General features: G+C 42.3%; 1 protein-coding gene across 1 annotated transcript in view; it reads left to right on the top strand.

Moving 5' to 3' along the window:
• Window positions 1-66: 66 nt before the first annotated feature.
• LOC112947431 (ethanolaminephosphotransferase 1-like) overlaps window positions 67-22,055 on the top strand; it is a 45,488-nt gene continuing 23,499 nt past the window's right edge. Inside the window, exons 1-5 of the mRNA XM_026039511.1 lie at window positions 67-79; window positions 11,662-11,730; window positions 15,260-15,368; window positions 17,067-17,141; window positions 20,687-20,955. Coding sequence (XP_025895296.1) covers window positions 11,701-11,730; window positions 15,260-15,368; window positions 17,067-17,141; window positions 20,687-20,955 — 483 coding nt within the window. The 5' untranslated portion in view covers window positions 67-79; window positions 11,662-11,700. The remainder of the gene's footprint in view (window positions 80-11,661; window positions 11,731-15,259; window positions 15,369-17,066; window positions 17,142-20,686; window positions 20,956-22,055) is intronic.

Genomic DNA, 22,055 nt, shown 5'->3' with positions numbered 1-22,055 from the left:
GCGGCGCGGGCAGCGCGGCGCCATGTGGCGGGCGCGCTATGTCACTGCCCAGCAGCTGCGCGGATTCCGCCACTACAAGGTACCGGCGCCGCGGGCTCCGCGGGCACCGCGGGGCTCCGCGGGCGCGGGGGGACGGTGAGGACGCGCGTGACCCATGGGGGCTGCCCCCAAGGGCTGCAGCTCTGCAACCGTTTTCCTCATGGCTGCTACAGCCAAGTGCCCAAACCCTCCCTTTCCTTTTTTCCCTTTTCCTTTTTTTTTTCTTTCTTTCTTGTTAAGGGGGGGGTGTCATTCCGCCGTTTTTATTTAAGGAGCTTCTTCAGATTTAGCGCCTCGTGGGGTAAAGTTATTTGGAAGGGAAGCTGAATCCAAGCGCGCGAGTGAAGGGTCGGACAGGCTCGGGATGCTCCRAGTGCCTGGCCTGGGGAATGGGGTGGCATCAGGAGAGCCCCGTGCGGAGCACCCATCCAAAATGCTAAAAGTGGTGTGTGTTTTAAAGGAAAAATAGGCTTTGAATAATTAAAAATGAGAGTTTCTGTGAGAAAGCGTGCCRTGCTGCTGCTTGTTTGCTCCTACACATGCAAAAATGCTTTGGCTTTGGAAAGTAAACAAGAAAAACAGGGGGAAAAAAAAAAAAGCTTGTTTTTAAATAATTCATGGCGAGCCTCGTGTTTGCAAAGAGCAGGCCGCAGAGCTCCAGGGCATGGGTGGGTCGCGGAATATTTTGGTTGCCGGCAGTGGGGTGCAGCCGGGTGCAAGGGCTGGGGAGGCTCCCGGGCTCGTGCGTCGCATCCGGGGCTGCCACGGCTGCCCGGGACGGGCACGGGATGTGCAGGTGYCCCCAGGTCCCATCACACCGAGTGTCACAGAGCGGCAGCTTCCCGCCGTATCCCATCTGCCCGTTCATGAGGAGGAACCCGCCGTGGACAAGCCCGGAGCCTCCCAAGGCCGTGTGAAGGTGGAGCTGCGCGGAGCCGCCTCCGGAGCGTGGGAGCTGGTGTGCACGGGTTGCAGGCGCTGCAGGCTGCCAGGGCACCGCGCTCCTCGGCAGAGCGGGGATGAGGAGCTGCCGCTCGGCCTCAGCGCGGGCCGAAACTGAAGCGAGTTTCCCAGATTGGTGTAGTTTGTAGTGCAAATACAAGGAATTTGCATTACACCCTTCCTTATCACTCCCAATTAAAGTGGCTGCAAGCGAATGCAGGTAGGGGAGAAAACTGTAATAACATCTTGTTGAAACAATACTGTGGTGATTGTACAGTACTGCTGAATTAAAGACTGAATCGTTAGTATGTTAAAATTACTTTTTTTTTTYTCTCTCTGTAGCATTACAAAGCCTAGAAAATAGACACTTCTGGTAAGCAAAGGAACCAGCCAGCACACTTGAGAAGTAACTATTAAACCATGTTCTGGAAAACTGTGATAAATACAGGCTTTAGAAAGGTGAAATCAAAGAGTCAGCTCTGTTATCTAAGATGACTGGGCCCTGAGACATCCTGGAAAATAAAAATATCTACGTAAATCAAGCTGGCTACACCCAGAGCACCGCAGCTGTGTGAGGACATTGCAGCCACATGGGTGAGGTGTCTGCACCATCTCCCAGTGTTCCTGGTCCTGGGGGACAAGGCAGGACTGGGCTGCTCTACCTGGCCTGCACGTTCCTGAGTGCTGCTTACGGGGTGTTAAAACCCTCCAAAAATGCAGGGGGAGTGTGGCCAGGAGACACCTATCGCTGTCACATCTCCTCCTGACGTCACCGCCCGTGCTGGGGGTTGTGGCCACATCCGCACCTTTGCTCTTCTCATCTGAGATGTGCCCTGTGTRTCACCCTGTGCTGCCTCTGTTCACAGTCACCTGCAGGTCTCTGTGGCTTGTTCCCCTGTGGTGCTAGCTCAGGGCAGGGACAAGCAGGTTGGCTCTGGAAGGATTTATTAGCACACGGTCCAGCCCGAGTTAAAGCAGTGTGTTGCTTTCAGGTATGGAGTACTTCCAGTGCTTGGGAAACTGGAGAGAGGCAAGCACCATCATGCAATATTACATTTGTACTGGTATCAATGGCTTGGGATAATTCTCACTTTGCACAATGTATGTGTAGATAACTGGGAGCTGATTTTAATACTGCTTAAAAGAATTATTTGTGTAATGAATTTCACATATTGCCAATTTTCATGGCTTAATTATGTGAGAAGAGCTGACCTTAGGAGTGCAAGGAGTTCAATATGTCACCACCATTGGATGGATGTAAGTGTTTTAGTCCAGATTCGGAAAGTGCATTTTAGGCAAATCTCCCAATCCTCTGCAGYTGGTCAAGGGGCAATGGGTACAAGTCGTAACGCAGGCAGTTCTATCTCCATGTGAGGAAGAACTTCTTTCTTGTGAGGGTGACAGAGCCCTGGCACAGGCTGCTCAGGGAGACTATGAACTCTCTTTCTCTGGAGATCTTCAGGATGCCGCCCTGTGCCCCGTGCTCTRGGTGTCCCTGCTGGAGCAGGGGGTTGGACTAGATGATCCCTAGAGGTCCCTTCCAACCTCTGCCATACTGGGATTCTGGAGCACAGAAACTGATTTCCTTTTAAGTGAACCTAAACCAGGAGCTGTACCAGGAGCACACTAGTGCACTTAGCTGCTAATGAGCATTCAGACCGTGGAATCAGACTAGGTCCAGCCCWGTGCCAAACTTCCCAAACTGTCAGCGCAAACTGCTGTACTTCACAAATCCACTCCTGTCAGAGGAGGCAGCACCTGCCAATGTGGATATAGCTGCCCAGAGCTTAGTTGTCCTTGCCCGAGGTCCTGTGTGGCCAGGGAGCAGGTGGAGAGGTGGTGGTGGAGGGCGAGGGGCAGTGCTGGGCATTGCTGCTGTGATGGTTCTGACGTGGGGCAGCCTTTGGGGCAGAGGGGCCCGCACTCTGGCATGCTCTGGGGCTTTGCTGCAGCTGCAGAGCACAGCAGGACCACATCTGGAACGATGCAGCTGCAAACGTACAGTGAATTACAGGGGTACAACTCGAGGTGTGTTTCTTGTTCCTGCTTACCCTTAGGTGTCTGTTACTTACATTTTGTGGCTCTCGAGGAGCATCCATGGAATTACACAGCTGCCTTTTTCCTTCCATTTGGAAGGAAACGAGTAGTCCAGAGTCAGCCGAGTAATGAATGCAAATAAAAGCAGAATTTGCTGCTTTATTTTTATCCTCCTCATCAGAATCTAATAATGTTAATGCTGAGTGCTTTTTGTGAGTCCCTGTTCTCATCACAATGATTTTTGGATTCGTGCAAATCTTTCTTGAATCCGTTTCCATAGATTCCAAAGCCTTGGAATAGGCTTTTCCAAGACAGAATTTTCTCATTTTTTCCGGATTTTGTTCCAAAATAGAAATGGTCCAAGAGCAAACTGCAGTGACTGCACTCAAAGAACAGGCTTTGCAAAGCATCATAAGGAAGTTAGAGACAACATGAAAAATCAAGGTTGAAGAGTCAGTATTTTCACCTCGATATATGTAAACCATTTCTGCATTTATCCTCTATACCGTTTCTTGGAGGATAACTCCATGCAGAGAAGGAGGAGTAAAAGAGGCATTAAAACAGGCAGCAGAAGAGGTATGTGTGATTACCTTTCAGTGAGGCTTTCAATGCAACAGTCTGGTAAATAAACTAAGTGGATGCAATTGCGATGATACCAACATAAGATGGAAGCATAGTGGATTCAAAACATTCTCCTAAGGGTAATTTTATTTTTTCTGTTTTAGTGGGAGGATATATCRAGCAGAATCCTTCAAACAGCTTTTTGTCCCAGCTCCCTTACTGTTCATTAACTGATGGAACAGAGAATATTCTTTAAATTCTTGTGTGACACCAAAAGACTTTGAAGAATATATGTGGGATTAAAATTGTTCTTAAAAAGTGGCCAGGGTGGCCAGAACTCAATAGTGAGACTCAGTAAACAAGGCAGAATGGTTGGGGGGGAGCAAAATTTCGAATATGAAGCTGGAGATAAGTGATGGCAAAACAAACGCACAAATTAGGATGTTTTTGGCAGTGTTGTGAYTTACAAAAAGAGAACGAAGCTCATGTCTGTGTTAAGCAGTGTTACTTGTCCTGCTGTACTTGCCTTGACTAGATGTGCACGGGGCTCATGTGTCCCGCTGGTTTTGGCAGGCTGTTTGCAATCCACAATAAGGCGGCATCAGGAATACTAAGAGGCTTAAGAAACATGAACTGCGGGGACCAGAGTGTAACAGCCAGCTACTCCTCACACAGGCCCTTTTCAAGCAGGAGAATATGCAAGCTTTAGTTGCATCAACAGGGATTTAAGGTGGGGTGTTGCAGCAGTCTTGTACTTGTAGGGATAGTTAAGCAGTGGAGCAGGTGCCAGGGGAGGACGTGAAATCATTTTATCARAGTCTGAAGAAATGGTTTTTTCTTCTGACAGATTTTGTCAGAAAAAAAAAATCTAACGGACACGTTTCAAAAAGTAATTGTTTACACCTTTTTTAGCAAAGTTGTTTTTGCTGTATTTCACTTGAGTTTGCTGTGARTTGGGAGTACATACATGGTCATTTATCACAAGCAATTGGAAGGCAGTAGCTCATTCACTCAGGGTTAACTTGATTCCTTCCTGAATGTCAGGTAAACTTCTACCCTGCATTAGATGACTAGAGGACCTCTACAGTTACATCCCAGCCTCCATCCCAGTGGGTTAGAGACACAATATGGGTGGAGATACAGGGATCATGTTTCAAGGATTGTTTTTTTGTCCTATCCTGACTTACACTAAAAGAGCAAAGTGTGTTAAGTGAAATCTGGTGAATTATATTATGTAAATCTAAGACTGGCCTAGTGTGGAAAAATACAAGACTGGGTTTCTATTCAGTCATTATGTATTTTCAAGGCTACYGTTTTTTATCAGGACCTTCTTAGGAGAGAGATAATATCCTTCATTCTTGTGTATGGACGATTTTGTGTATGTTAGAACAGTGGGTTTTTTTGTATAGTACTTTTGCAGATAGTATTTGTGTAGGGTTTTTTTCCTRCATTATATTTAAAACTATACCAGCAGTTTTATCTGTTTATTTTTTTCAAGCAATCTGACTGTAATAAAAGCCATGACTATCTGGGGCAATGAAAAGATTTCCTCAAAGTAACGTTTTCTGCTCCCCATATATTCGGTGAGTCAACAACCCGCTGTTTTGCAAAGAGAATCTTGCAGTCTTCTTCAGATAACTCCAATGAACTGGAAGTCTGGCGGTCTAATTAAAAGTGGAGAATAATACTTACAGTAAAGAAATCATTCATTACCTTTGCATTCTATGTCACTGCATGCAGAAGAGTCCCGGRCCAACTCGGTTACATAATCCTAAAAGACTGGTTTGGGATGTGCGCTATTGGTTATTCCTCATCATGCTGTAATGGGAGCTGACATAATGTACTATCTCGAGACCTGCACGACCATTAATTTCCTTTTAAACAGCAAATGCTAATGAGGTARTGACATGTAACGAAGTCCCACCACAGAGGTGTCGTGTCTGATGCTGCTTGTCGTGGTGACAGTGTGACTGGACGTGTTCCTGAACGCCACACTACACCTTGAAGTCACAAAGGTTTTCTGCTTGCTAGGCCATTTGTGGGGATACACACTCTGGGTATAAGACATTGTATGTGTTGTTGAGTCTCGTAAAGATGGAAGTAACAACCACGTGATTTCATTTTATTTATTTATGTTCTAGTTTTTTAGTATTCTGGATTTTCATACATATATATGTATTCAGATCCATTCCTGATTATTTCTCTTTACTCATCTGTGTTTTTATAGAAGAGTAATTGCAAAGGGATATCCATGAACGGTGAGTCTAGGAGAACCATTTTAATAAAATGGTTATTCTGAAGAGAGAGAAATTGGATTTTTTTCTCTCTCCCTGAGATATCTCCTCTCCTATGGGCCCGGCTACTAGACCATACCACAGCATACCGTAGCATTTATCCAGGTTTGTGCTTTTGCTAATCCAGACCAATCTCTTGCCTTGTCTCCTTACAGCAACAAATGTGTGTCTGCCTCTGTTATCCCTTCTTCATATTTGATCCTATTTCCGTCTGCTCCTGTCATACTGGCTTCTTTGTTTAATGTTTTGGATGCTTTCTTTTAAAGAAACTCTTTTCCTGAAAACAAGTTAGGCAACGTCCTTAATATAGCGACTGTTGATTGAAAAGGTTGCAGATTTCCAGTACTCCCCCTCTCCCTAGTTTGGATACTGACAGTCCTGTTGGTCAGGAATCAAATTCATCTAGTCTCTTGTACTGAGCAAGAACCTGACGCTTGGGACCAGCACCTAATGACTTCTCATCCCTTGGCTGCTTCTCGCTCGGTTACGGAGCAGCCCTGCTGTCTCTCTCTGTGGGCTGCACGTGTTGAGCATTGCTGCTCAGCAGATCTGTGGTGCACCAASCCCCTGCTCTGCAGATGGCACCAGGACGGACAGCAAAGCTGCACGGGGCCAGCAGTGAGCCCTGCCTCGAAGGCCTTCAGCAGCCGGGGCTGCGGAAACAGCCGGCCCCTCATAGTGGTGCCGGGCGGGAAGACGAGACGTCACGGGCATGAGCCGAAACCAGAGATGTGCAGATAGGGAGAAGCTTTCTCACCCTGAGCGCAGTGGGACTGCCCAGGGAGGCTGTGCAATCTCCATCCATGGAGCTTTGCAAGACGCATCCAGATGAAAGAAGCCAAGYGACCTTTGGCTGAGCATGTTTGGAGAAGGAGGTTGGACCTCGTGAGGTCCCCTCTGGCCTGAAAGAGTTCTCCTGTGGTCCTGTCCTGTGGTCCTGTCATCTTGGAGCCGTGGCTCTGGGATGCAGGCAGGCTGTGGTTGCTGTTACTGTACTTGACTCCTAAGAGCATCTTGGCCAAACCAACAGCCCCACGTGCCCCAGGACCTCATGGGCTTAGGTGTTTAGATATCCCATTAAGTGACAGGATGTGGCATTTGGTCTTGCACAGGTGTCAGGCGTTGTGAAAATCGGGAGGTCGGAAGGATGAGTGTAAACCCACAAAGAGGCAGCCACCACACAGCAATTTTCATAACAACAGCTTCCTAAAAACTGAGCAATATCAACCAGAACTGGTGAGGCAGAGTGGTCCAAACTAACTAAGCAATAGGAGATAAGAAATAAGTTTATTACTTAGGAAAATTTAATTGATAATATCACATGAAGTAATTCCAGTATTAGTGTTATCCAGCTGGTATTCTGGGATGTGTCATCACATTTAAACTGCCAAGTGCTTTTTTTAATTTATTTGGTGTTTGTGGTGTTGTATAGCTTGTTGTTCTTGTTAAGTTTTGTTAAAATCCAAGGACGTACCCCATAAATTCTACAGACCTGTAAAATATATATAAGGTAGAACTAAAATGTGTGTTTAGTATGTGCTGGGAATCCAAAAGGTGGATGGAGGGTTCTTGCTAGGTGAGTTTGATTCTTGATTAGATCCTTGCAGGTATTGAAGAGCAAAAAGATGATTAAGGGAGCATCTCTCATATGAGGAAAGACTAAGCAAGCTGGGCCTGTTTARCCTGGAGAAGAGAAGGTTGAGAGGGGATCYRATCAATATGTGTAAGTACCTAAGGGGTGAATGTAGGGAGGAAGGAACCAAACTCTTCTTGGTGGTGGCCAGTGACAGGAGAAGGGGTAATGGGCATAAGTTGAAACCCAGGCAGTTCCATCTCCATGTGAGGAGGAACCTCTTCCGTGTGAGGGTGCCAGAGGCCTGGCACAGGCTGCCCAGGGAAGTTGTGGAGTCTCCTTCTCTGGAGGTCTCCAAACCCACCCAGATGTCACCCTGTTCCCCGTGCTCTGGGTGTCCCTGCTGGAGCAGGGGGTTGGACGAGATGATCTCTAGAGGTCCTTTCCAACCTCAACCACTCTGGGATTCTATGGTTGTGACACATAGAAAGAACCTTTTCCCAGGGTTGCTCCTCAGGAAAAGCCAAAGGCCTCGTTACAAGCAGGGCCATGTGCAGCACAYGGGCAGGTTGCATCTGCCCGCACCTTGGTGGCACCCCAGGACTGGCAGCCTAATGATGATAGCTGGGCTAGAAGCGGTGCCCAGAAGGGATAGATTTTACAGAGTTCACTTCAATAATGCCGCATTCACGTCCTGCACCAGAAGAGCTGTTTTGTAACCTCCAAAACCACAAAGAATTAATCTGTCCTGAAAGTGGAGATTCTTGGTAGCCAGACAAACACCCCGTGCATYGCACGAGCAGTGAGGATGGCAAAGCTCACATACTGCCTCTATGGAAYGTCTTTTATTTTATCCCCTCCCATGTTTTTCACATGTGGTAGAGTGTTAGGTCAGATAGACTATTAGAGCAGTTGGGTCACAAATGGTAGACAGTAAAATGTAACCACTTACTTAAATGTTTCTGTGAAGATACATTGTTGAAAAGTGGTTTCTCAAAGTTTTCTATTGGTAGATCTCTCAAAATTTTAATTTGAGGTGCCGATCTGTGTGTAAGTGTAGGCTGGGTGACAGTATGTTTCCTTGCATGTTTCCTTGAAGGAATTAGGAGTCTCCAAGGTCCCATGAGCAAATATGGTTGAAAACTGCTTCTCTAGGGCTRTTATTTCCAGTAGATCACTTACTCAAAGAGCACAGTCTTATATATTATTTGGCTTGTTTTTAAGTTGTTGGAATGATTTTCTCCTTTAACTCRTCTTCTCTTGTTTTTGTGAAAAGTTAAATTAGAAGGAGGATAAAATGATTCCACCCCTCGTTTATGTTAAACAGATTTAACTGATTGTGCAAATGCAGAGCTCACTCAAAATTACAGATTTGACTTCAATTTTATAAAGCAGGTTTAGATTGGGAGGAACAATGTAATTTATGTGGAATGAGGTTTGGGGGAAACTAACTGCATTTTAGTGGCTCTCATTCAATTGCTTCCCCTACAAYAAATAGGAAGTACCTCATTCTTTTACATACTTGGGCCTGACCTGGCTGAGTCTGCCTGCAGGAAAAGAGCAAACATCTCAATATTTGTATTCTCCATATAAGTCCCCATGTCAGTTGTTGCAGTTTTATCACTACTCATATGAAATTAAAGCCCACACACTTATTTTGATAGTAAATTTTGATTCAAATGTAAAAACACAGAGCTTTTATTCTGCATGGACACGACTGTGTGGCACAGTGCTGTCCTGCAGGCAGTTTAAGGAAAGCGGTTGCCTGTTGCAGTCATGATCTGCCTGAGTTAAAGTAACTCTCTCTCAGTAGCCGGGACACTTGCACTGCCCAGGGTTACCTCAGAAATCCTTTCCTGTCACTGAAGCTTGTGTGGACACACTTTATATTCTTCCCTGTCTTGTATTCTTTCCCAAAGTTCATTCCCGAGCTCCCTCTGCAGCGCAATGTTGGAGAAAGCCAAGCAGGACCCCGGAGCACYAGACCCAGCTTTGCTTAATGGACAGATCTCTCCCTGGGTCTCTTTTCCTTTCAAGAAGCTCCCACCAAGACAACAGCCAGGCACCACTTTGACATAGTCCACTCCGGAGACTGGTCCCAGATGGCATTTTGGRCCATTTTTGGTTTTCATCCTCATTCAGTGCTATGTCAATGGGTGCTTTGGGGTCTTAGAACAGACACAACTCTCATTTTCATGCTTCGAAAGTGACACAGAGATGGGCTGCAATACAGCCTCCGGATTATTTAAGGCACCTTGAAACACGCTGATTGCCAGAGTGGAAAAAGCTGATTTCCATGCTTCTTCATTCCTACTCTATATTCCATTTCCTTCCAGAAGACCACAGACATAGGAAGGAACTGGGTTCAGGGTCAGTGTTCCTGAAATGTCTTTAGGTGACTTTATAGAACCTCCCTGTAATGCAATCAATACTTTTTTTTTTTTAGTAACAGATAAGAACCATTTTGCTTTTAGGTGCTTGCCTTTGGAAACTTTACAGTAAAAAAAACCCACTTTGTCTCACATATTTTACTTGCAAAATCCTTTTTTTTTTTGGTGACATAACTTATTTAATAATGATTTTTGTATATATTTTGGCAGAAAAGTTTCTGATGATATAATCGCTTCACATTTCAAATAATAGAGGTGGCAGAAGCCAATAAAAATGATACACTAAAGTAATGCTTTGCTCCTTCTGACCAGTAGCTCCTAGGCAATTTCTTAGACATTTGCAAGTGCATAACATATAACATGCAACATATGTTCAAATAATTTTAAAAATATACTGCATTTATTACCTGTGATCAAAACCTAACCCCAGGTTTTAAAATAACTGAGCAGATGTGTTATTTTCTCCGGAAAGTAGTTGCAATTTATTCTTTGTGTGCACATAGAAAAGAGGAGTCTTGAGCAGCCTGTAGCCTGTCGTCCTCAGTAGGCTGGAAAGATTAGAGCCAAAGTCATAGATGGTGTGATGAAGGCTGAGACATGCTGCATTAATCTTCTGTTCTGCTTGCACTTGCCAGTGGAGTCCCTAATATCAGCTATCTAAAAGGTGCTTTAGTTTAAGATACATATCTGGGCTTCTTTGATAGCTGATGTGAAGGAACAGGTATTTCTGGAGTGCAATCTCTTGCAAAGGCGTCGTAGTTGGCAAACAGGAGAGAKAAGTTCCCTACAGAGAGAATCACTATGGAGAGAGGACCATTACTTGGTAGTTAAAGTTAGGTAAAATGAATTCCACTCTATTATCAACTCCTGTGCTCACGGTCACCTTCAGAAAGTTGTGATGTCTGTAATCTGCGTGTTATTTGCATTGTCCACATACGTATGTTTGAACAAAGTGATACAAGAATACGTGTGGGTCGTTTACCCCGTGCTAACAACCTCCCCCACGTGCATACTTTCCCAGTCCAAGAAATTCTGTGCAAATTACACGTCCCACCCAAAGGAATGCTAACTTCTACCCCGCAGGACCTTCCTACACTCAGGACCTTAGCTGAAGGTGGTACCAGTGAAACTCTTTCTTCTGTGCATTTGGAAAAGATGCAGATATGTGCTTGTTGGAATTTATACGATTTTGCTTTTACAAGTCTGTCTAGGAGGGAAATTTTGTTTTGGCAATTAACCATAGCCTRTGCTAGAGCTTATTTTTACGGTGACATCGCTTTGCAGCAATTAGCTTGCACAAATGTGGCGCTTGTGTGTCAGTCCCCACAAGTGCGTGTGAGGTAACGTCCCGCTTGGGACCACGTACCCCATGCACTAGGGATTCTCCAGGCGGGCAGTGAACTGCTGCTGAGCTCGCATCGCTAGTGGTGCAAATACAGATAATTAAACCAAAAATGCAGGAAAGTGGAGACTTTTATCAGAGATCTTGTAAAAGGAGTAAGGATTTTTACGGAAACGTCTTTCCAGAACTGTTCACCAAATSTAGAAGATCACTAGATCATTAGATCTAGAAGATCTGGTGAACAGACACAAAGATCACTAGATCACCAGATCTTTGTGTTTGAATGTAAGGCTGCTAACAATTCTGTAAACCGGGTCACTGTTTCTTAATTAAATTAAAGCTGTATGAGTGGTTATCAGAATGAAATACGTTTATTCCTGCCACATTCAGAATGATTGATCTTAGAGGCTGAAGGATTTACAGTGGTGGAAAAAAGTTCATTCCTCAATGCTCTGTTTCACCTGTCTGCTTCTTTCCTCACAGTACAGTGCTGTGGATACAAACCCGCTATCCGTGTATGTTATGCAGCCCCTCTGGGACAAAATTATTAAGGTAAGAGCCTTATTTAATAGAATGTGAAATTATAATGTAAGAATTTGTTTTGAGATGCAAGAGAGAGATTTCATTTWAAAACAGCCATTGTCCTACAAAGCTGAAATTAAAATATCTGAGCACTTGGGACCTGGCGGCAGATCCTCATGTTAGGATCTGCCCTTCCTGAAAACAGAACTGCTCACAAGCAGTTTTGCTGGGAAAAAAATAGAGGCTATATCTCAAATAAACATAAAATTTATTGATCTTCCGGGAAGCAGTGACTTCTGCGTCTGTCTCTTAAATGAAAATCTCTGGATTGGAACAGACTTGGATATGAACTTATATGCATAAAATGGGTATATGTGGTTGGGATGCAGTTGGATTCGTCGTATTTGCGGTTTATAACCCAGCTATTACTTATGCTTAATATAGCAGAAAATCATAATCTCCTGTTCATAGCCTATGTAATTCCATAAAAGTTTTTATATGACCTAGCTTCAGGATCAAAAAGGAGCAGAACAAGATACGAGAAGAAAGCAATTCAAAGACACTAAATTGATTTCAGAAACTCAGTTTAGGGCCAGTTGTTTCTATTCCCACCACACCAGGGAGGGAAGCAGCAAGGCAGAAAATCCACACAGAGGAAGGGCAGAGCCTTGGCCACGTGTTCCCACGGCTTTTACTCCATACTCTTCGCCTGGGTTTGGAGATCCATGAGAATTCAACTGCTATCAAATGGGGGGCAGAGTAGCAGTGTTATGATGCAGAACTTCATTTTGGGGTAAATTTCTCTAGCAGTTGCAGTTTTGTGCTGCCAGTGCCTATGTAACCTAACAAGTGCATCAGAGATCCTGTAGAAACCACTGTAACCTCTTCATTATTTTAAAGCTCCTTCAGTTTTACCCAGACGTGATTTTGTTCCCTTCCTGCTAAAGAGGAAACCAAAGCAGAACTGTGGACCGAGATGCAGTTTCACAGACTGGGAAATCTGAGTGTTTAAGCCAGATCTGGAGTGGGCACTGGGTTTTCTTTGGCATTTTGCTTGGTTTGAATGCTGAAGACAGCAATCGATTTTAACTTTCCCATCTGATGCAGGAACACTACAGGATAGTTCTCAATACAGCATAGTACATAGAATAGTGCTATCCTAGTAAATGTGTTCAAATCTTATTTTTACAAGGAGAAATCACATTTGTGCAAGGCAGTAAGTGGAAAAGGAGCAAATTGCAGTAGGGTGCTCAGGTGTGTGCCAGCTCCACTGAAGTCTGTTACCCCCTGCATACACACAGTTACTCTTATGAACATTGATTTTATCCTTAGAATAAGTAGATTTTTAGTGGTCTSAAGTGAATTAGTCAAGCAATGTTTCAAGTGTAAACAGGGCCTCATRTAAGTACATGTACTTTATGGTTTAATACCTAAACCAGCAGTTGAATTAAATGTTCATTGTTCATATTAAGGGTTTTCGTGTGAATGACTAGACCTGTTAAAGCAGAAATTAGTGAGCAGCTTGTGGAACCCAAGGTTGTGTTAAATATCTGAACGTGCAGTGGTTTTGCAAGAGGAGAGATGAGGTTCTCCCTAATGGCACCGTGAGTTGTATCATGTCCCATGTTAGGGTCTTGCCCTCGGACCGTCTGTTAATTAGCCAGCGATGCAGGGATCCCTGTGCAGGGTACCAGAGAGCCAGGCTGCCTTTTGAGTTGTTACGGAGGGTGATGGCAGTGCAGGCGAACCCAAAGAATCCAGGGCTTTGAATACAACAAAGGGGATTTTGCCAGATGGAATACTTTCAAAATACATTGATCAATTGTTTTTAAGAGTACATTGCAGAGCATCCATATGTCCACGTCAATGGTTCATCCATAGGTTGTCCCCTTGGAGCCTGTCTTTAGAGTAAAAGACACCCATCCAGAAGGTCTCCATCGGTACCAGTCATTCTTGGGTGTAAGGTGAGAGACATCTGGCAAACTGCATAACAGCAGGTTCATGACAAGCCTCCATCTTAATAAGTTTCTGCATCCCCAAGTACCAAGGTCAGATGTGATGCTGTCACTGAATTTAATAACATGGGAATGGGCACCAAGGAGTTGTTCCTTATATATTCCCATAAAGGGAACTTCAGGAAATACTTGCTGTCACTTGTTCTTTGGAATTTAGGATTAGAATTTTTAAAATTCATAATGCTAGATATATTAAAATGTGTGTAATAATTTTTTATCATTCTAGTGGTAGGTATTTCAATTTGTGTTTCTATTACTTTAAGATCTGCCATACAGAATTTAAAATTGTTGATAAAATCCTAGTCTTACAGAAGGCAGCTATCAGATGTCGTAACTTTTCCAATGTTATTAGAAGAAATAGCTAAGAAATACAACTGAAAATTATTCAGGAATTGCCCAGGTTTGGAAAGTATATGTTGGACATTATCAGTCACACAATTTCCTCTCAATATTATTGATTGCTTGTACTGTAATAGCAGGAAGAGGGTCTAATCAGAATCATTARTTACAGGCATTCCATTTTTATATGCAGATTTTTGGCATAACAGTATCATAGAGRAAGGGTAATGCTCTGAAATGTTTTGTGGTGTTAAAGCACTTCTTTTTGTGCATTTTCACCCCTTTGTCATTCCAGTTGAGTCTAAGCCTTAATTTGAAAATATTTGGAATGTATTGACAGTGTTTGAGAGACAGCAGTGGTCTCCGTTTAGGCAGTGTTTCTGCAAGTAGACTCTGACCAGAAAATATGTAAAAATCTGTGTATACTGTCACGGAAACTCGTTTGGAGAAACCGTCTGGCTTGGCAACAGCTTTGCCAGGAAAAATCCCTGTTGTACTACAAGGAATGAAGCCACAGGGGACTAATTGTTGAGAATGGATAATGCAAAGGAAGGGCTAGAGGCTCAGGTGAAGAGAGACAGTTCTTTTCCACACTCTGCAAAATAAAATGAATGGAGGTAATATTTATAATTTATGGCTAAAGGCTCTGCAGAAAGTCAATACCTGGAGAATCAGGGAGCTGCTTGCAGCAGGGGGTTCCTTTGAGTGTCCAGAGTGATGCACTCAGTGCCTYGCTTTTGTGGGCGTTTTGAGTTGAGGTGTTAACCTATTTTAGAGGCAGCGATTTGCTGAGTAGAGTATGGGAACAGAGTGCTCTGAAAAGCTGCCATGCAGATGCAGAGCTGCCACACTGGGGTGCTGCAGCCTTCTTGGAGCTGGGCTGCACAAAACCGGGAGACACTTCCCTTGGTGTCTGCGAAGTCTGGGAGAAGAAGGAGAGTGTGTAACACCTGAAATGCAGTGTTTCTAAGTTACATTTTTACTGCAGTCACAGATCCAGGCAGAGAAATGGCATTTAAAAATGAGTTGCTTCAGAAATGAAAACAGTATTTTTTTAATTAAAATGGAAGCGGATACAGAAATCTGAAGATTATGGATGTCATATACGGGTTTCTTCTTTCCTGATAAAAATATAAATATTTAATTCAAGTAGGTCTTTTCATTGGAAATACAATTTTTCATAGTTTTTTGKTTTTTTTTAACAGATAGTGCCTTTATGGATTGCTCCCAACGTGCTAACATTCTCTGGATTTGTGATGGTTTTAGTTAATTATTTTCTACTAACTTTTTATGACTGGGACTACACTGCCTCAGGTAAATATCCCCGTGTTGTAATTTTTCAGAATTATAGAGCTGCTTATGTGATAGACCTGAATGACAGTGGGAGGTATCAGATACCTGAATCTTCCCTTTCCCTTAATGAGTCTCCGTGAGCATATAGGAGAATCTGCCCTCACACCTGGCATTAAATATTTAGGCCATTTTATTGGAAAATCTAATTTGGTTTCATCCCTATAAATGGGTTTCAATGTCTGCTGTTCAAAGTCTATGATAATGTCACATTAAATTTGGAGGGTATTCCAGTATTGTAACATGCAGTCATTTCTTAAATAAGGTAACTGAGAAAAAACCCCAAAACACCCTACTATTCTTCATAAAATTTCATTATTATCACATTTCTTGATCTCTATATCCATGCCTGAACACATTAATTCTTCTTTCATTACTCTACAAAAAAGTTTGCTGTCCCCTAAGACTGCTTCCAGACAGAAGAAATACTTCCTCAACAAATACTCCTTGAAATTATATCTTTCAAAGTCCAAACCCATATTTTCTCATGATACTAGAACAAGTCAAAAGATTTTTGGAGCTGACTGTTCCTAAACATAGGGAATATTGAAATCCTTAGACCAGGTATCCAAAAAAAAAAAAAAAAAAAAAACCCAAAATGCCTTGAGTATCTGCCACATTGCCACATGATTTATATATACAATCCTTTTTTTTTTCTTTAAACTAGGCAATTTGGAAATGACTCAACATTTTATTTCCTTAAGCAATTATGTTTGGTTTTTTTTTTCATTCCTTTTAATATATTAGGCCTGTGATTAGGTTTGGGTGGCACTTCTTGGTGTGAGCTGTTTGTAGACTTCTTAAGAAAGGTCTAGAAGCCGACATACTTGTTCGTAATTTTGTTTCAAAAATAGTCCTGTACAGGTACTAAATTTTCCAAGGGCCAGTATGTTAGATAACTATCTAGCTTCATGTTTGTGCACTTGGATTTTGATTGATACAGTTGATATTTACTAAATTCTGTAATGAAACAGCATCCAGTACAGGCCTTTCCACTGGATAATTTTACCACMTGACACATTCCCAGTGGACACATATTGAATTTGAAGGTGTCCGAAAGAGTGATATAAAGTATTTTTAGAGTTTAAACTTGTGTGTGTAGTTTGCAAGCCTATTCTTCATTTCACATGAAAACAGAATCCATCATTTCTCGACTGACTGAAAATGTTCCTGCAACCTAACTAGTCCTTTGAGTATCACATTTCAGTCCCATGCACAGGATCAGAGCTGAAAGCTGTAATTTCCTGGACAGCTGTTTTCCATTCTGCAGTTTGCAAATTTGCAGCAAAGAATCAGGAAGTGGCATCTTTGCTCTCCGAATGGCAACGTGAGTGAAAAGTCTCCACGATTGCTGCCTGCAGCTTTGGCATCCCTCAGGTTAATATGGGTGCACCTCTGCACCCATGTGGTCCTGTGCAGGGTGCCAGAAACCCGACAGGGCTTCCCATTCCCATATGAGAATATTCAGGCCTGGTCATTGTTTCCTCGAAAGATAGAGCTCACTCAAGAGCAAAGTTGATTKAAGGCCAAAAATAAAATTTTATCTTTAGTTCTGTTTTACATATTAGGCTAATTAGTGGCAGTTTGTTCATATGTATGTACTAATCATGGTGGATTTCTTTTAAGTGCTATCATATTGACTCTGTGTCCAATTTATTTCAGGTACCAGTCCTGGGCTTATTCCAACCTGGGTGTGGCTCTTCAGTGCTTTTACCACCTTTTGTGCTTATACCTTAGGTAAAGTACACTGAAGTAATCTATACATCTGCAGTCTTCATATAATTTTATCTCCTAGTTCACTAATTGTGATTTGCAAATGCAGAGACCTATTGGGTATATTATTGACCTCTCTCCAAAAAAGTTGTCTGATTAAAAAAAAAAAAAAAAACCTTCTTTAAAAAAAAAAGGAAATTAATGTAATATTCTGTTTTATGATGTCTGCCTTTCTCCCAAATCACCTTTTCAAGTTTATGTTGCTTACTCTTTATATCATTCCAAAGCTGYGTACTTTTTGGTCCATTGCACTTTGTGGTGCAGTTCTGTGAGGACACAGCAATGTGAGTTGAGATACAGACCTGAACTGATGCAGATCTCTGACTGAGATTGTCATTGATGCATCTATATGTTGCCTTCTCTTCCAGAGCAAACTCAAACCAGGTAATTTTTCCACATTATGGTGCAACAGAGCCAGGTTTTCCTGGGACTCAAGCTGCCTATTTGCATGGACTGCACTAGGTTCTATGAACATGTCAGCACTTGTGGAGCTTGTTCATGTGAGGAACTGGAGTACCCAGTGTAGCCATATATCTATCTGTGTACCATATTTAAGATACCTGCCCGAGATAGGGTGCTTTGTGTATGCTGCAGTGCCATGGAAAGATACAGGCTTAGCAAATCCAGGGAAGTGTACTCCATCTTAGCACAAGGTCTGTAATGAGTACAGAGGGCAGTATTGGGGTGGATATACAATTTTTGTTTTCCAAGACATGCATTTAGAGTCATCTTGGTGAACTACAGTGCACTGCATTGTGCATTGCATTGTGCAGACATCCCTCTCTGTATGTTGAATGCCTTGGCATTTTTAGCCAAGTGCTGAATTCGTGCCAACATTTATTGTCCAGAATTTCTTTATATTTCTACCATATAAATTGTTGATGCAGCCATCACTTGAAGTTGTTTATCAGTCAGATTTCTGTAATTTTTCTATAATCATCATCATCATCATCAGAAGCCTTTTTTTCTAGGGGCTGGGAAGCTCTGGGGTCTTTTCTTCTGATGCAGAGAATTTAATGAAGTRGGTATTGTTTCATTATTAGGAATTCTGTGTTGGAGATAATTTTCTTATTGCATAACATGCCAGAAGACTCATTGGCAATTTAGCTTCTAAGGTTCTTAATGTAGATGATATTTGCCAGTGAGATGTATAGCTCCTAATACTCAGAAGACAAGGAATACGACGTTGACCGTCAAAGCTGTAAGGAAGTGATGCATATGTAGATTTTTATGTCTGCTTCCCAAGCCACTTTATGAAATATTTAGCCTCAGACTTAATTCTGCATGGCAAAAGTTTTCCCTTTGGAAAACTGCAAAGAGCCATAATTAAGCAAATATTCAAGTTAAATCTCCCTCAGTTCCTTTTTAATGATGTGATTCRCCTCTCCAAACTCTAAAGCATGCTGCTATTTTTTTTTTTAATACATTAAGGTGATTTTATATCTTTGCCCTTTCCATAAAACATAATGTTCCTGGCTGTTACTTTGAATTCCATTATTTATGTCACATAAACTTTAATAAAACTGAAGACTTACAAACCTTCATAGACAGTATCATGGCACAGGAATTCCAAAGCAATGGAAGCATGGGATGATGTCGATCCGTTATTAAACATATACCATTATTGTCATGAGAAACTTGAAAACTGACACCTAAAACAGAAATATTTTCAAGGTCTTAAAAAAATAGTGAAGCCACGTGGAAAACTGGGCAAATGTTCTGTGAAGTTCCAGTTTTGCTTATGTGTTTTACAGTTTCTATATTTCTTCTAGTTATTTTCAGAAGTATTGTATTCCATGACACCATTATAATCTTAAATCTGTTGAGCAAAAGGTTCCTATAAGACAAAAACCCCTTGTTTCACTGTGACCTATATATGCTATCCCCTAATGTGAATATTCTTTTGTGACGACCTAAAATAATTCAGGAATAGAGCAGTTGCCTCTGACTGGAGATACGTGAAAGACCAGATGTTCAGAAATATTAAGATCCCTATTTGCTGCTTGTGTTTCAGCAGCATCCTTTAATAGCATAAAGAATTTCTGCATTTATAACACACTCTTCAAGTAACCTCAAGCTTATACATGCAATATTCTTTCTGCAAATTTCAACGAGGTGCTGACAACTCAATGGCACTGTTACTGGGGGGAGAACGTGGCTCAAGAGGGGGCCAGAGCTGTTTGAAATCCCCTATGAGATCTTAAATTTTTGGAGTTGTGAGAACCGGCTCAAGAGATCTGTAGCTGAGTGGAGGATATCTCCCAGCTGTTTAGGTATGGTAATAGGGTGATAGTCTAAAACCTGTGACAAAATGAAATCCCACAATTTTCTGCTTTAGATCCCTGAAGTGTATTTACATTAGACAAAACTCGCAGTACTGCCAAATAATCCTGTGGAGTAAGTAGCATATGATCTATAGCAGCTGTGGATTCTTTGGTCTTCTTAGGTTGAACTTTCCCTTCAGTGAGTTATGGGTTAATAATGCTCTCATTAGCTAATAATTGTAASCTATAGTACTTTCCAAGTAATGTTACAAAAAAAAAAAAAAAAGTCCTTTTCCATGTTATTTTGAGTTTCAGGATAATTACATTTAGCTTTAAGAAGAAGACTAGTTCTGAAAGCCTCTCCAGCACCATCTCAGAGAAGACTAAGGGTATGGTTTGATAGTACAAATAAGAGGARTTACCGCAGCCAGTCTCCTTTTTAACTTCTCCCCGCACTCCCTACTCCTGCCTTGTGCCTTCTCCATGGCTTTTTGTACCTTTCATTGAGCGAATTCTGTTCAACAACCCTGAAGAAAACTTAATTTTTGGTCTTTTTCCACTAGTTCAGTAAGCTCCCATTTGCAGTTAGGGTCCTCCCCTTTGCCATAGCAGTCAGCTGTCAGATAGACTCAAGACATAYTGTCAGACTGTTCTCATAGTGACATTTGTTGTGGTATCTGGGCACTCTTTGATCACCTGTGTGTTAAGAGCAATCAATACGTAACTCACCATAACAGTAAGGCATTCACAAACTCTAAAATTTCAACAATAAACTCTTTTTATCTTCTGTTTGCGCACACGCACACTGATAAATTTGTGAAAATCACTCCTCTGGGGAGCCMTTTAACTGTTGGTCATTGAAGTATTTAACATCAGGTGACCTAAATGCTTGAATGAATGTCCCCCCAATGCAGTTTCCTAAGGTGTGACCTCTGAGCACCTACAAGACCAGTGGGTGGCAGAGAGGCTGTGTGGGCACATGAAATCTGGGGACAAGTAGTTGCGAGTGTCTTTCTAAAGCTTGTAAGGAAGGTGGCATCAGTAGAAGAATGGCAGGTAAAAGAATTGCCTGAGAATTTAGGTAAATATTTCATGAGCTATGCTAACATTTTGGTATTGTAGGAACTGTTGTGCTTCAATTTCCTGTCATCAGTATTTGTTATATAAAAATATATGTATATATAAAAGTTTTTCCTTCTGCTCTGCTTTAATTCCTTGTTTCTTTCCCTTTCTCAACCCTTCTAGACTCCATAGATGGGAARCAAGCTCGAAGGACTCAGTCCAGTAGTCCTCTGGGAGAATTATTTGACCATGGACTGGATAGCTGGGCTACCTCCATTTTTGTGCTCTCTTTTTTTTCTGTCTGTTCCCGTGACAATGGGAAGACTGGAGTTTCTGTATATACAATGTATTTATATTTAAGCATTGTCTTGTTTAACTTCCTGTGTTCACACTGGGAAAAATACAACACGGGAGTTCTTTTTCTACCTTGGGGATACGATCTCAGCCAAGTGGTGAGTACTTATCATTCCTGTTATTTTTTTTAACTATGTTAGTGTTTTCATTAGATTACAGAAATAGAAAAAATACAGCTCAAGGCAAATGTATTTGGCTGAAAATTTGAATGAGAAATAGTGTAACCCTGAAGGTACTTCAGGAGTATTTCCTGCCTTTGCAATGCAGAGACATTCTCAAGCGATTTGTCAGCATCAGAGATTCATTGACTTAAAGGAATGGGTTTCCAGCAAGCCTAGCAGTCAGGTGGCACACACGAGAACATCCTTTAACTGCATTTCATTTGGGATAATAATAAAAATTATCTTCCTATCTAAAACCATAAGCCAACATAAATTATCCTGCCAACACGAGGCTTTGAGACACTATGTGAATTAGTCCAGCTAGTATTTGTTAGCAGTTGTGGCATTGTTGGTATTATATAACACTTGAACTTCTCTGTTCTGCCACCTCTTATATTGAATACGGTAGTGGAAATAAGGTTGTACCTATGCACTGACATGCATTGTCATCAGGTGGCTTTTTCGGGTGAAAATAAAGCAAACTCATATCTTTAGACTTCTGTTTTTTGAGAACTGTGTAAACACGAAGAATTCAGTAACATGAATTCCTTACTAGCCCGCAGCCAGTTCCCAGCTGACCTCCTTGCCTGGCTTTCAGGCCTGCCTCTGAGTGGACCTCTTCATAAACCTGACCAGGGCACCACAGCCTTATTGCATGAATGAGGTGCTAAGAGGTAGTAGCAACAGCGGCAGCCTCACTGCACAAGCAGGCGAGGGCCCAGGCGTAGGATTTCTGGGCTAGCAAGCTTCTGAAATTGCCAGGCAGCCTAAAGAGGACAGTCYCAGTCTGCAGAGTTTCCTGTCCCAGCCATGAGATGAAAGGTGGAGCCAAATATGTGTAATTGAAAGGCAGTTTGACAAATGTTCAAATATGTGTTTTAATGGAAAAAATAGTATTTGATTTGATGGCTGCAGATGTATTGTTGTAAACAAGATCAAAATGCAGTGTTTTAAGAACAACTCGAGGGCGCTGGTCCAGCTGTGGCGCATCTGTTTCATCCCCTGGAAGAGCGGTGCTGGGAGAAGAAGTTGGCGCA

This window comes from Nothoprocta perdicaria, unplaced genomic scaffold, assembly GCF_003342845.1.
Source record: "Nothoprocta perdicaria isolate Ctin4 unplaced genomic scaffold, notPer1 scaffold_231, whole genome shotgun sequence".
NCBI lineage: Eukaryota > Metazoa > Chordata > Aves > Tinamiformes > Tinamidae > Nothoprocta > Nothoprocta perdicaria.
This window is presented reverse-complemented; position numbering and strand designations above follow the sequence as displayed.